General features: G+C 38.8%; 1 protein-coding gene across 1 annotated transcript in view; it reads left to right on the top strand.

Annotated features, from left to right (window-relative positions):
* The window catches only part of USP45 (ubiquitin specific peptidase 45), a 56,490-nt gene that overhangs the window by 34,450 nt on the left and 8,022 nt on the right, over window positions 1-14,018 (top strand). The window contains exons 9-13 of the mRNA XM_065632985.1: window positions 3,721-3,808; window positions 7,625-7,706; window positions 8,696-8,787; window positions 10,874-10,930; window positions 12,309-12,452. Coding sequence (XP_065489057.1) covers window positions 3,721-3,808; window positions 7,625-7,706; window positions 8,696-8,787; window positions 10,874-10,930; window positions 12,309-12,452 — 463 coding nt within the window. The remainder of the gene's footprint in view (window positions 1-3,720; window positions 3,809-7,624; window positions 7,707-8,695; window positions 8,788-10,873; window positions 10,931-12,308; window positions 12,453-14,018) is intronic.

The raw sequence follows: 14,018 nt of genomic DNA, 5'->3' as shown, positions 1-14,018 counted from the left end.
TCATTTTTAATTAAGGATATTGTCAGCTTTGTGTCAAAAAGTAGCTGCGAAGCACAAATGTGAAAGTATGACATCTGTAAATGTGAACATGTTGTTTTGCACATGCAGGTCCAGATTTATTCCACTTAATTTTAGGCACTGGCCTTAGATGCCCTGTCACCTTAGATCCTTCTCCAGTTACATCCCCAAGTGCCTCCAGCGAGCAGCTCAGAACCCAGACCCTGTATCCGCGTACCCCTGTATCCCTGTATCCCCATATCCCTGTATCCCTGCCCTTCCCATAGCCCGGGGCTGCCTTGCCCTGCCTGGGCATCTCCGCATCTTGCCCAGCTTTAAGTTCTGCTGTTGTGGGCACCTTGTGTGTCCGATGCATTTTCTGATCGCCTTTAGTTTCTCCTGTTCACGGGCACAAATTCCTGAAGCAAACCTGAGTGGCTTTAGTGTGTTGGTGGGAAAGAAACCTCATCTTCAGGGACCCAAGAACAGCTGAAGAACATGGACAGAGAAGTGAAATTATTGTGCCTTGAAAAAAATACGGATGCGTATTTACTGCTTGATGCGCTGGTGAGCCAGAGCACGCAATGCGAGACTGAAAATAAACACTGGCTCAACACGCGTTTTATAAAATTGATTAACTGAGTAAGTGGTTGTTTTTTCTGGCCACTCTGACAGTTTGATAAGATTCCTGTTTGAGCTCTGCTCAGCCAGTTGTCTCCTGTGCTAGATTTTGGAAGGGGTGCCTGTGGTAACACCTGCATGTGCTCTGCCCAGCGTGCAGCGAGAGTCACAGCTGCCAGTTGGTGGCATTGCTGGAAATGCAAAAAACCCCACCCTTTCAAATCCCATTGGTCCAAGACTGTAATTAAAGATCTAAAGGGTAGCTTGTGTGGAAGGACAGGTATGGTTTGGCCAATAAGCCATAGTTTATGTGAATAAAGATTAGTTAATAGTCAATATTTACACAGTCTCATTTGGGGTTGCAAGAAGCTGGAGATCCAAATTGTTAATGTGGAGCCTTCTAGCTATGGTTATCTTAGTAAGAATAACACCTTAAGGATCTACCCACATATTCATAAGCATGTTTTGTAATTTCTCTGTAATCTGTGCCTGGAAAATACGATATTTTGAGTATATTTAGATGCTGTGAGTAGTAAAAAAAGCAATCTACAGTTTTTGAATAGCAGTGATTGAGAATGCTGAATGGCAGATGCAGCGTTACCACCTGTGCAGGTGGCTACAGCATCACTGTCGTAAATGGCAGCGTAGTCTGAAACAGAGCGTTCTCCTCTTTTGGCTTATGAGGGTCCTGTGGCTGCTGCTGGTGATCTAAAAAAAAACCTAATTAAAAAAAAAAAAAAAGCCTTTCCTGTGGAGCCTTTGGTTTCTGTTTGTCCTGCGTAGTAAACCGTTAATGGTACAAACTCCGCCAGTGCCAGTGTCCCTTCTGCGTCCTTGGGCTGATGCGAGAGCTGGCTCGTCTCTGCTGGTGCTGTGGCCAGGCAGCACGGAGGAGGACAGCTGCACGGGCGGTGGAGTCTGAGGGGACACGGGCGACACCAGATGGGTATCTTCCAGGGCATGTAGACCCTTTCCTTCAAGACTTTTTGTTTCCAGAGATGAAAAGTTTGGAAGTATACAGTTGTGTTTACAGTTGTAGGGTTTTTTTTGTTGTTGTTAATAAGCTGTTGCAGTCTTTGATGACTTAGATTTCTGTTTAACCTGGGTAGCCAGTATAGGTTATTCTAGAAGGTGAGCTTATAATCTGGGAATTCCAGACAGTAATTCAGTGTCATATATCCAAAAGGTAGCAATGTTATTATTTATGCAGAAGCAGTATCTTTCTCAGTTGCAGCTGTAATGCTTTTCAGCTCATTTGGCATCTCAAAACCAAAGCAAAAGAAACAAACAAACAAACCCTCCTTCATTCAACTTCATTGTAAAAAGGATGGCTGTGGTACGCATTTATACAAACAGTGCTTGTCACTCACCTCATGAACACAATCCCAGCTGGAGAGCTGCAGCCTTGTGGCTTCCTCTGGCAGACCTCTTCACGCTCGAGATGCTGCTTGATGCTGTTTTGGGGGTGCTGGGAGAATCCCCATGGGGGACGGCCCTGCAGGAACCGATGCCGGTGGGCCTGGGGCTGGTGAATCTGCCACCCGTGCTTACGGACACAGCGTGGAAATGAGACTTTAAAGAGTTTTGCCAAGGGTTATAAAGTTTGGATGGGATGGACCACACTGTTCCCCATCTTCTGAACCTGAGTAGTGTGAGAAAGAGCGTTGTATCAGGATTTTCTTTTTAATGCTGACTATGCAGATTAGTAAACTAATGGTGATAGGAAATGTAGTGATATTAAATCACAGTAACAGTGCGGACACTTTATGATCATCCGTGGACTGTTCAGATAACTTGTTTTGGTGCACTCAGAAGCTGGAAAAAAGCTAAAATTTCTAATGTTTTTGTATTTGAGATGCAGTAGGAGCAAAACACTTGATATATATTGATTGTTATGATGGGTGAGTCAGGAAGGTTTCTTTGAATTAGTGCAGAAGACTTGTGAAGTTTGAACCTCTGTCATCTCAGATTTTTTTTTCTCTCAAGACCAGTTGAGAGAGAGAGGAATACAATTCCTGTAACCGGCTTTGCAGAAGAAAAACCAGATTATATGTAGCCAGTTTATTTCCTGCTTTTGCAGACCTGGTAGTTTTTGGAATCTGAATTCAGATGTATTATCTGAATCAAAACAGTTGTGAAGAGATTGCCTCATTGGTTTGGGGCTCTTTCCATTTTAGGTATGAAGCTGTGTTTTGTTTGCTTCTGGTAATACTATATGTTTTAATATGAATTTCAAATGTGAAGTATTGCAGTTTGTTAGACCATAGAAACAGGAGTTTTGATGTGGTTATGGTGTGATTTGATAATGCATGATGCTAAAAGATCCTTTTAAAACTTTGTAAGAGTAACTCTTATCTGGTAACAGAAGAATGATTAACTCTTTTACCAAAAAAATCCACTCCAAACCCTGGCTTTTCTCATTAGCAATACTCTTAGAGTGGAAATCCTATGTTTAGAGCATTTTTCTCCAATATCTATAATATTAATTGAAGAAATTTAGCATAAATAAAAGACTAATGGAATGCAATGTAAATTATATATATTGGGATATCATTATAATTTTCTCTTATGTTTTCTTAATAGCATTTGAAATCCATATGCTTATGAGATGCTGCTTAATTTTAGTGTTTACCATCTTACTCATTGACCATTCAGCTCAGTAAGCTGAAGATTACTGTATTGATTGACTGTGGAGCCATTCTGAAGAGGTGGTTATGCATACCTTTGTTTAAGAAGTAAAGAAATTCTCATTTGGATTCTGACCTGCAGTTTTCCTTTGTTTGTTTGGTGCACAGCCTTGAGACTTCCCTTTCATTTCAAGATCATCTTTTTCCAATCCAGACTATAGTGCTGTTTCTGTTTTACTGACTGTTTTATGCATGTTTGAGGTTTCTTGGTAGAGAGAAAGGTGAGATAGCAAGGGAGCTTAAGCAACCTTGTTGGTGTAATTGCTGCCACACCAGGAGCTTCATAAAGCCCTTTTAAGTCCAGTGGGGATTGGACCTATTTGTACCCCTGGCATCCAACTAGAGTCTCATGGAGACATTGTCTCATTAAGAACTTCCCAGTGTAAACTTAAATTCCTTACTGCTTCTTTTGTAGGGCTCCTCGATTTAAGGGGTTCCAGCAGCAGGACAGCCAGGAGCTTCTGCACTATCTGTTGGATGCAATGAGGATTGAGGAGACAAAGGTAACGTCTTTTGTGCATGTTTTTAAAGAACTTACTTGACTGTGTCATTGCATCAATGTTCTTCATGCTCTCCGTGTTTTAAGGATGTTCTTAATGGAGTAGCAGTAGCTATTTTTGTTATCTTGAGAAAAATAGTGACTTCTTTGAAAGAGGATTTAATTATGTTAATGTTACGTTAAAACTGCTGGTTGGAATAGAAGTTTCAGTTTCAGGAAGAGTATGGTAAGTAGGTCATGATAACTTTAGGAATCAGAATTGTTTTCCTTTATAAAAAAAAAGGACAGAAAAGAGGTCTTCTAGATGCTCAGTAAAGTAGAACCTCCAATGTAGTTGACAAAGTGTATTTTAGGGTGAAGCTTTGAGACAGAAATTAGCAGCTTCTAGCTGTGAGCCAGCTCTCAATTTTCATTGAAATTGAGTTCAATGGAAAAAATAAAAAAGGACAAAAAAAAATCTTGCAAAGTTTCTTATATCTCTTGAAAGTGTGAAGAACTACTTGTTTTGTAAATCACATGCTGCTTTTCATTATTTTAAATCTGCATGTAAGTATGCTAAGTATATAATGAGTTATATTAAAAACATCCCTGTGTGTGGTTTTTTTGTTTCTTTTCCTTCATTATTTTTGCCTCCTGCATTGTTGAATGCAAGAAAGTGTGTGTTGCTTGCATGAGCTATTTCGACTAAACCTGATTTCATTGGCCTGACTTGGTCTTGGAGACTTCTTTTCAGGTGATATTTTGCTAAATAGCCTTTTCTAAGTCTCATCAAAAGAAGGTCTTTAAATCTGGTACTGACCAGTGTACTTGCTCTTCCCTCTCAATTAGTAATATGATGAATGCCATGATCCCAAGCTGAATTATCTTGGAGGTGAAATATAAAGCTGTGTCTGAGCCCAGTTTCTGATACTGGAATAGGGCTGAATGAATCCCCATCCTACCAGAATAATAATATATATCGGTCTTGTCAGCAGTACACTTGATCTTAGCAGAACTGAACTACAGGGAGAAACAGCTAAACCTTGACATTGTTATGTTTACAAAATTACATGTTGAACTGGGCATGCAACAGAAGCAGCAGACCTCAGTTAAATAACAGTTGTTGTGTTTTTGTGGTAGAGGGAAACTTTATTCTCTCTCATGTTGATTTTCATGTGATAAAAGGTGGAAAATATATTTGCTTCACAAGTGAGAATTCACCAAAAGCAGAATTATTAGAACAACTAAGCTTCTTCTCCAGTGTGTGATTGCGCTTTCCCCTCAAGTCAGCCTCCCGTTTCAGCAGCGAATGTGCTGTATTGTGTTCATATTTGCCTTTTGAATAATTTATTAGGGCACAATGACAGCTACAGTAGCTACCACAAAAGAGCAATGGAAGATGGTGAGAATTTTCGGCAGCCTTTCGGGCAGTATTTCTGCTGCCCCCTTCACCAGGCAGGGGGAGGTTAGTCCCACCCTGCCCTGCAATTACCCCTGTCTGCTGCCCTGATGGTGCCTTGCTGCACACTCATCTTCATCACCTCAGGCTGCCCTGACACCGACAGTACTCAATGTTCAGTCTTTTTTTTTTTTTTTTGTGATTATCCCATTTTTTTGTAATTAGCCCAGCAGCCTCCCCCACGGCCTCCCCAGCGGTCGGGCCCCGGCTGGGGACAGCCTGCCTGCAGCACCCTGTCTGCCACCGCAGTCCTGCAGCGGGGTGATCGCCACTAACCCTTCTCTTCCACCCCACTTAAAACTCTACTTTGGGCAGAGGGAAGAGCTGTGCTGGGAGGGCAGCCGGCTGCTTTGCCGTCCACCTGCGAGGGGGCTGAACGTGGCTGTCCTTGCTTCCCTATCCCTACTGGCATTAATTGGTTTTGACGAGAAATACATGTGATATATAACATGGCACTACTTACAGGAACTAACAAAAAACCATATTCCACTTTTACCTCTTCTCCGTGGTTTTGTATCCCATAAAAAGGCTTTCTGACACCAGTGTCGAACGTTTTCCTGTCCACGTTAAAAAAAGTTTGAAAGCGCCTATGTACACAAGTGGATTTTTTAAGATAAAAGCTTGTCGATACTACAATAAAGATGACATAGCGTCTGCCGTTTCCAGCAATGTGGGCCGGAGATGGTTTCACACCGGGGCCTGAAGTGGCTGAACCCTGCTGCTAATTGATTAATGTCTGCTGCCATTGTCGACAGCACCCTGCCCATTCAAAGACTGTGTCTTTCTTTGACCTAAATAAATGGTTCAACGCGCTAATCCCAACAAAAGGGTTGCTTATGGCCCTAAACCCATTTATGGTGCTCAACTTCATGAATTACCTATTGATTAGTCCTTTTAGTATATTGTTGGCTTTAAGATGAACAAAGCTGAGCTGGGGGCAGTGGGAGTTAATTCACAAGCCAGGTCACATACTCATAAGGTAGGAGTATGACTTGGTCTGATGGCTGCTGGAGCTAGAAACCGAACCTCCGACACTGTCTGTCATCCTGACACTTTTGTAATGTACGGCTTGAAAGTGTCACTGCCTGCAAACTAGAGCTATTTATTATTCTTTTCCTGTTCGGACATAAAGTTTGAGTTACTTGCATAGGGGTTTGGTAGCACCATTTGTCCCTAGAATGGGACTTTGCTCTAAGTGTGACTTCAGTGATGCATTTTATTATAAAATGTATTATAAAAATATATTTTATTATAAATTTTATATTTACAAATATGTAAAGGATGAGTGTCACGAGGATGGAGCCAGGCTCTTCTCAGTGACAACCAATGATAGGACAAGGGGCAATGGGTACAAACTGGAACACAGGAGGTTCCACTTAAATATAAGAAACTTCTCAGTGAGGGTGACAGAACACTGGAACAGGCTGCCCAGGGAGGTTGTGGAGTCTCCTTCTCTGGAGACATTCAAAACCCGCCTGGACGCCTCCTGTGTAACCTCATCTGGGTGTTCCTGCTCCGGCAGGGGGATTGGACTAGATGATCATTCGAGGTCCCTTCCAATCCCTAACATTCTGTGATTCTGTGATAAATGTAATTTGCACACCGACACGGGAGATTCGCACATGTCACTAGAGTTTGTGGATGAGAGACCAAGTACATTTGCCAGAAAAAAGGGAAGCGGGAGTCACGCACACGACTGTTCCCTGCCAGGGAAACCGGGTTCATCCTCCTGCTTCCCTGTCTGCAGCAGGTGGGAGGTTGAGCTGAGCCCCTTTTGCACCAGCCCCTGCAGCTCTGCTGCCAGAGGATGCCTCAGGAATACTGGTTCTTCCCTCAAAAATGTAGTTTTTAGGAGATTTCTTTTTTTTGAGCAAATGTTGATCAATTTATATGGATTCATAAAAAGTTTTATATCTCTCCTAAGTTTTTTTTAACATAACTCTGAAATGCTCAGTATTAGAAAATAAACAGAAGTAATGAAAATACTGCTCGAACAGAGTCATTGCATTCTGGCTATTAAAAGATACTTTGCTGCCTTCAAGTATCTTGTACCCTAGTCAATCAGAAATAGTCCATTCTTCAGTATGTTATTCCCCACCCCTCCCAACAGCGGAAGAAATTTATAGTATTCACTGAAAATCTCACAGTTTCTTGATAACCTATCGAGTGCTCTACAACGGCTCCTATTTTAAGGAGAGGAAATGTTTTGATGGTTACCTACTAAAGTTTATGTAGTTTTGACACTGCAAGTGAATAACAACAGTAATTTTAAAATATTAAATTATGCTTATTTTATAGAAATAAGAGTAGATAAAATTTAATAATATATTAATAGTTTTTAGAATGTTTACACTTAAAATTCTTGCTTTTTTTAAATTATAGCGTATACAAACTGGTATCTTAAAAGCATTTAATAATCCAACTACTAAGACGGCAGATGAAGAAACTAGAAGAAAAGTCAAAGGTATGCAACTCTTTATTGAAAACTTTTTAAAATGTACAAGTTTTTAAATACCATTTTCTTCTAAACTGACCATTGCAAACAGCAGTCCCGAAATGCTGCAATTACACTTTTATTATGTATTATTTTAGTGCCACCTAGTGTGTATCTAAAAGATAGGGAGCTTTGTATGTGCTCACATCTGTGTATCCAGGATAAATGCTTCCACTGCATTAATAATGCCTCTTTTAATGATAGACAGGATTTAATTTTGTTTTCTAAAATAGCCTGCTGCATCTTCAGGTTTGTTATATAGCCACAATTATTGTATCATTCTGAGAGGCCACTTTCCATAAATAAAACTGATTTCTGTCAGTTGGCTGCTGCTGTGAGCACTATAAATATGATTACAAAGCCAAGATTGGAAACTGTTTCAAAAGAAGGCATGTTTTTTCAGAACAAGAGGTTTTAAATTTTTTTCATGTGTTTATGCAAAAGTTCTAATTTTGGGGGGTTTGTTTTAATTAAAGTCTTAATAATGATTAAGCTGTTTTGAAAGTCTCTCTTCCCAAATCTGCAACAGTTAAGACCTAGTGACATATTACAGGAAGCTTTTGTCTCATTTTTTAGAGTGTTACAGTTTCAAAAACCATTTAGAAAGGGTGACAACCTGTCTGCTACCCTGATGACTGTATCAAAGCAATGCAATATTATGCATTCAAAAGAAAACTAACATTTTATTTAAAAGTCGTCGTCTTGAGAGATAAAGCATTATTACTCTGTTACAGTAGGTGGGGAAGGGAAGGATAAAAGGGAACTGTTTTGCTAAAATATTTTAAAATGTTGAGATAATACAGTATATGATGTATTAGTTATTATATTGTGTTCCAAATGTTTTGAATATGTTTAAAAATTGTGCTTTCATAATATATCTTAGAAAGAATTTTGTTGTACTTATAGTGTGGCATTGGATCTGTTATTTTTCACATTTAAAAAAGGCAATGTTTTTTCAGCATATGGAAGAGAGGGTGTGAAGATGAACTTCATAGATAGGATCTTTGTTGGTGAATTGACTAGCACTGTCATGTGTGAGGAATGTGAAAATGTAGGTATTCTGGAATTTGGTTTGATGTGGAATAGATCACATACTGGTTTGATTACATTGTCTCAAAAGTATAAAATTGTATTGCCAATTTTATACTTGTTTGTTTGTAAAAACAAGACTTTATTGAAAGTTTCTCATTTAGAATGATTTGTTCGTTCTTTAAAGCATTATCCTCCCAAACCTAAGAAAAGGGGTCCTTTGAAGTCAAAAAGGATTCAATTACTGGGCTTGATTTTACATCTGACTTAAGGCTGGGGGTTCCAAATTCTATAATCATCCATGTTACACCCAATTTTATTTGATATTTTTAAAACACCTACCTATCTTAACACCTACCTATCTTAAAACATAAATCCTCCTGCCTGCTCTTCTGAGATATACCTGAAAATTGGGAATTACTTACTTTGAATTAGTATGAGTGGGGAAATGCTAAAATTATTTTTTTTTCCTTGAAGTATTTTTGATAATTAATGTAATAACCCTAATGAACAGCATATTTCTTTCATAACTGATATTACTGACATTTCATCATAAATGCTTCCCATAATCCTTATGATTTTCTTTAACTTTGGAAGAGAAAAATATTATTTGCATGACTTTTCTAATTGAATGTTACATTTGTGTTTGGTTTAAAACATTGTATTTCGTATTGTAGAGATTAAGTAAATCAATCAGTCTGAATAATTAAGCACAGTCCTGCAGTGCCAGGTAAACTTCCCTGTGCGTGATGTGGAGATTTACTCTTCAATGTGTGACTAGAATCAATGAAGAACTTCAACTATATTCAAAATAGAGGTTGTATGTGTTTTGCGTGCCTCATTTATTTTTGCTGGATTCTTATATTCTGCCTGCACAGGACCCAGGAATTTGCCAGCCGTAGCCCTTTGAGGAAGAGTTTAGTATTCGCTTTCCTTTGCCTGCATTGGCAAAGATATTTTTGACTCATGTTTGTTCATGCAAACTCACTTTTTAAGAGGAACCCCTGTTTGAACACGGCCCATCAGGCAGTGTGTCCTCACAGCTACAATAGGTTTGATTTCATTTGTTGATTTACTGGAACCTAAACCGTGCTGAGTCCCTTGCACAACAAATAAAAAATAAGCTTAAATAAAGTAAAAATAAGCTTACAGTCCATATCGAATGTTGCAGGTGGAAGACAGGGTCGTAAATACAAGAGAAGGGCAACAATGACAGTAATTGGGGGCATGACTCTGCTCAGTCACTTACCTGTACAACATGACTTTTATGGTTTTTTTAAGGCCTTGTTTTCCATGATCTTTCCAGAGGTAAGATAAGTCAGTTTTGGAAGGAATTTGAGAACGGCAAGGGAGAGAGCTTAAGGAACAGGCTTGGAAGGGATGTTCTACTCATAAAGGCAGATGGGAAGTGCTGAGAGATAATGTCTTTAGTATGATTTGCCAGAAATTTCCAGTTTCAGGTTAGATTTTATATGGCTTATAGATGGCAAAATAAAACTCCAGCAAAGAAAAGGTAGGGTTATTTGTTTTTTTTTTTCAGTGCCCCGTAGCTGGATTTATTTTAACAATTACTAGTGTATGTTATGGTGTGAAAATTTCTAATAAAACTTTTGGCTGTAACCAGTAAGCCTGACTTAATCTTTTCTGAGAGCATCAGGTTAGACCCTGTCATTAACTAGTCCTTGCTGCCTAACAGTGTACGAGGTCAAACACCTGCGCAAAGGTGTCCAGGATCAGGCACCTCTAAACATTAGTTTTCTGCCAAAGTGTACTATCTAGAAGGTCCACATGACTTGACAATCTGTCTGGAGCTCAGAGGAACTGAGCACCAGGCTGTTTCTAGGTCCATTTTGTGCCCAGGTGAATGGCCATGCCCTTTACATCTCTATGCTGAAATTTTATGCAGCATTAGAAAGAAAATTGGAGCTAACTCAAAATTAAATGAAAATAAGAAAAATGTTTTTGGGAAGTTCTTCATTGTAGTTTGATGCATCTTGTAACGAATTAGCTTTTTGTATAGTTTCTGATAATAATTTAAAATGGGAGCTATGTGCTAAATCCATATATTATTCTTTGCATTTAATATGCGTTGTCTCTTTTTCTTCAAGATTTCAACAGTAAAAGAACCTTTCATTGATCTTTCACTTCCTATAATAGAAGAGAGGGTAAGAAACAGAATATGTAATAAAAAAACTATTGCTTCTAGTGGATTGTTTCTTACATACCTTTATGAAGATGGTTATGTATGTATAGACACAGTGTTGATTTCAAGCCAAAAAATTTATGCTTGTCCATAAACACACATACTGTCATGCTGTGTGTTCGTTGTGTGATTTTATGTATATACATATACAGGTATATTTAGACATACAATATTATAAGTCCATATATTTTTAAATTAGTCCAAACTTTGAACAAATCACCATTCTAATTTACAGTATATGTAGGTCTGAGATTAGTTTAATTTAGTAGTATTTTTAGTATATACTTGTAGGAATAGAATAATTATAGACTTGTTTTGAAGGTCAATAAAGTTAGATGCTAGCCTGTTGGTGTGCATCGAGAGAATGGAGTCCCTCTGGACTGACGTGTATGTACAGGATGGGACGGTGTAAAAATGGGTAGACTTTGAATATATTTATTCTGGTGTTTTCAGCATAAATAGCTCACAGAATGCCTGTTAGCTGCAGAGGACCTGTGTTCGTTTGAAGGCACGTACTCTGGTTTTGCAGGACTCGGGCTTTTCATTTGGGAGTGGGGGGATGGGTTGGGAGTGTTTCTTTCCCCCACCCTACATATATTCCTGTACATTTAAGGGTGAGTGTTTCATGTAGTATTTAATCTTGTATAAAACGTACTTGTTTCTTAACACCAGTTTTGTTCCTAATAGATTCTTTGGCTTTGTTGCTGCATAGAGTGCAGGTTTCTCTGCAGGAGTTAAACCTCTCAGAGCATTTGGAGTATCGGCACCCTGCGCTTCCCGGCTCACGTGTGGAACATGGGACCTCCATGGGTTCTGTGTGAGCGGGAGAGGGGTCTGCTGGCTTTTAGCGATCCCTGCACTCACTCCAGGGTGTGCATTATGCTAGGGTAGGCTCTTTGCTTTATAGCCTAGATGTGCTGCTGCCACGAACATGAGGGGGGTGTGTGGCAGCTCCTTCATGACTTCATAAGGCCGTAGGCGACACCAGAGACTGACTTATGGGGAGCTATGTCCCCTCTGATAAATTCACATCTCATACAGCTACGCACATGCTTATACAATACTAGAGTAGATAATGTGGTAAGTATTCTGTACAGGAATTTCGTATCATTGCTATTTCTCGTGGCTCTCAGTTGATCCTTCAAAAATGTTGACAGTGACTTTATGGTAAATAAAATTAGAAAGTAGTCTTATACCACAATTCAGGGGCCAGTTAATTGGATTTATGTAGGTTATTGTTTTCTAAAGTAAAGGAAAAAACCACCTATTTTCATCTTTTCTGTAGGTTGCAAAGGAATACAAAATTGGCATGTTTCCTAATTTCCTGTCTAATTTCTTAGGTTGCAAAACCTGTACCTTTGGGAAGAACAGGTAAAGGTAAAAGTGTACAAGAGGCAGATCTTGGTCAGTATAACTGTTCTTCTATCACTACACTGAATAATCAACCCAAAATTGTCAAGAAGCATGCTTTAACAAAAGATAAGGTAAGAACTTAAATACTTGCACCGAGCAATCATCTTATTAAGTTTCCAGGGTAACAAGGGTGGGAATTTTAACACCTATCAATGGGGTTTTTTTTGTATATAGCTGAGACTTGTTTTAAAACAGTTAAGTCATTCTTAGAAGTGTGAGAAATGACAGTCATTGGGAACCATTTAGTTTTCAGTTACAAGGTTTTGTTTGTAAGGCAAAAAAAAAAAAAATCTGTAAGTTAGTTTCAATTCATGTTGCTTTTGGTTTTGTTGGTGGCTTTTCTTTTGGTGTCCTCCTAGTTTGTTTCTGGTTGCAATCACCAGAACAGTAGTGCTGGTTCAGAGAGCAGCCCAGTCTGCATTAGAGCCATCCAAGGGCAGCGAGTACAACAAAAATTGTGCAGCAAGCAGAGACTCTTGGAGACTGAGTGCAGGGTCTGTGTCATCCAGGTGGCCTTCAGCAGCCCGAGCGCCGGGGACCTCGGTTCAGCCTGTCCCCAGGGCAGCCTCCTAATGATGGTAGCAAAAGGGTGCTGCAAATATGCCAGCCTAACAGAACTGATTCTTTGCATGTATTAGTGTTTACAGATTAAAAGAGATCTGTAGTAATTACTGTGCACATATATTATTGTTAATGAAACACGACAAAGGCTCTCATTGTCATTATTGTCATATACTGTCATTATATGTCATATACTGTCATTATTAACATACTTTTTTTTAATAAGACCTATCATCCATATAGGGTTATGTGGCCAATTAGAATCTTAATAATAGTGTTAATACTGATATGTGAAACACTATTACTGAAATGTTTTCAAAATTAGGAAAATAAAATATAGTGCGGATTCAATAAACTAGATTAGACAGACTAATATAAAGGAAGCAATTACTCTGCTTTTGGTAAGAATGGATAAAGTGACCTATGAAGTATGTCTAATGGGTGAGACTGTGATTCTCTGCTCCTCCTCCATCTTTTCAGACATGTATTTACCATTATTTTAGACTTTAAAAAAAAATATTTTCAGTGTAATGTATCTGTTCAGCAGTAAAACTTCTCATCCAAAACAAACAATTGTTGAATTCAATCACTGTTTGTCGATGTTCTGACTTCAGTTCATCAGTTTGCAGGTTTGCTTGTGAAAATGGGGGGTATCCTGTGGGTGGTTTTGTAGGCAACAGTGAACCTGAACACGGGGTGTTAGGCTTTTCTCCTAAAATGAGGAGCTTCACAATTTTAAGAATTTTTTGACTGCTGTTTGCATAATATCCCTGAACACTAGCAGTAATTTCAGAAATGTTCCTTTCCCTCTTCTTTATTTATAAAATGAACAAGCTTATCTGAGACAAGAAATGGTCCTAATTGAAAGCAGTTTTTGGGGTTTCTAATGATTTTTTTGATTGGGATTTTATTATTTTTTTGCTAAACTGTTCACTTGCTTGTAAGTTTAAGGACTTGAATTATGAAATAATATTTAGTGTAGGTTTAAACCCTGTTTAAGAGAATATTCAGGAATATTTTTTGTCTTACGCATGTACTTCATTTGGACTTAAGTTCTTGCTTAAAGTTTAAAACTG

The sequence above is a fragment of the Caloenas nicobarica genome, chromosome 3 (genome assembly GCF_036013445.1).
Source record: "Caloenas nicobarica isolate bCalNic1 chromosome 3, bCalNic1.hap1, whole genome shotgun sequence".
Lineage (NCBI taxonomy): Eukaryota > Metazoa > Chordata > Aves > Columbiformes > Columbidae > Caloenas > Caloenas nicobarica.
The sequence above is the reverse complement of the archived record's forward strand: the minus strand, read 5'-3'. Positions and strand labels throughout refer to the sequence as shown.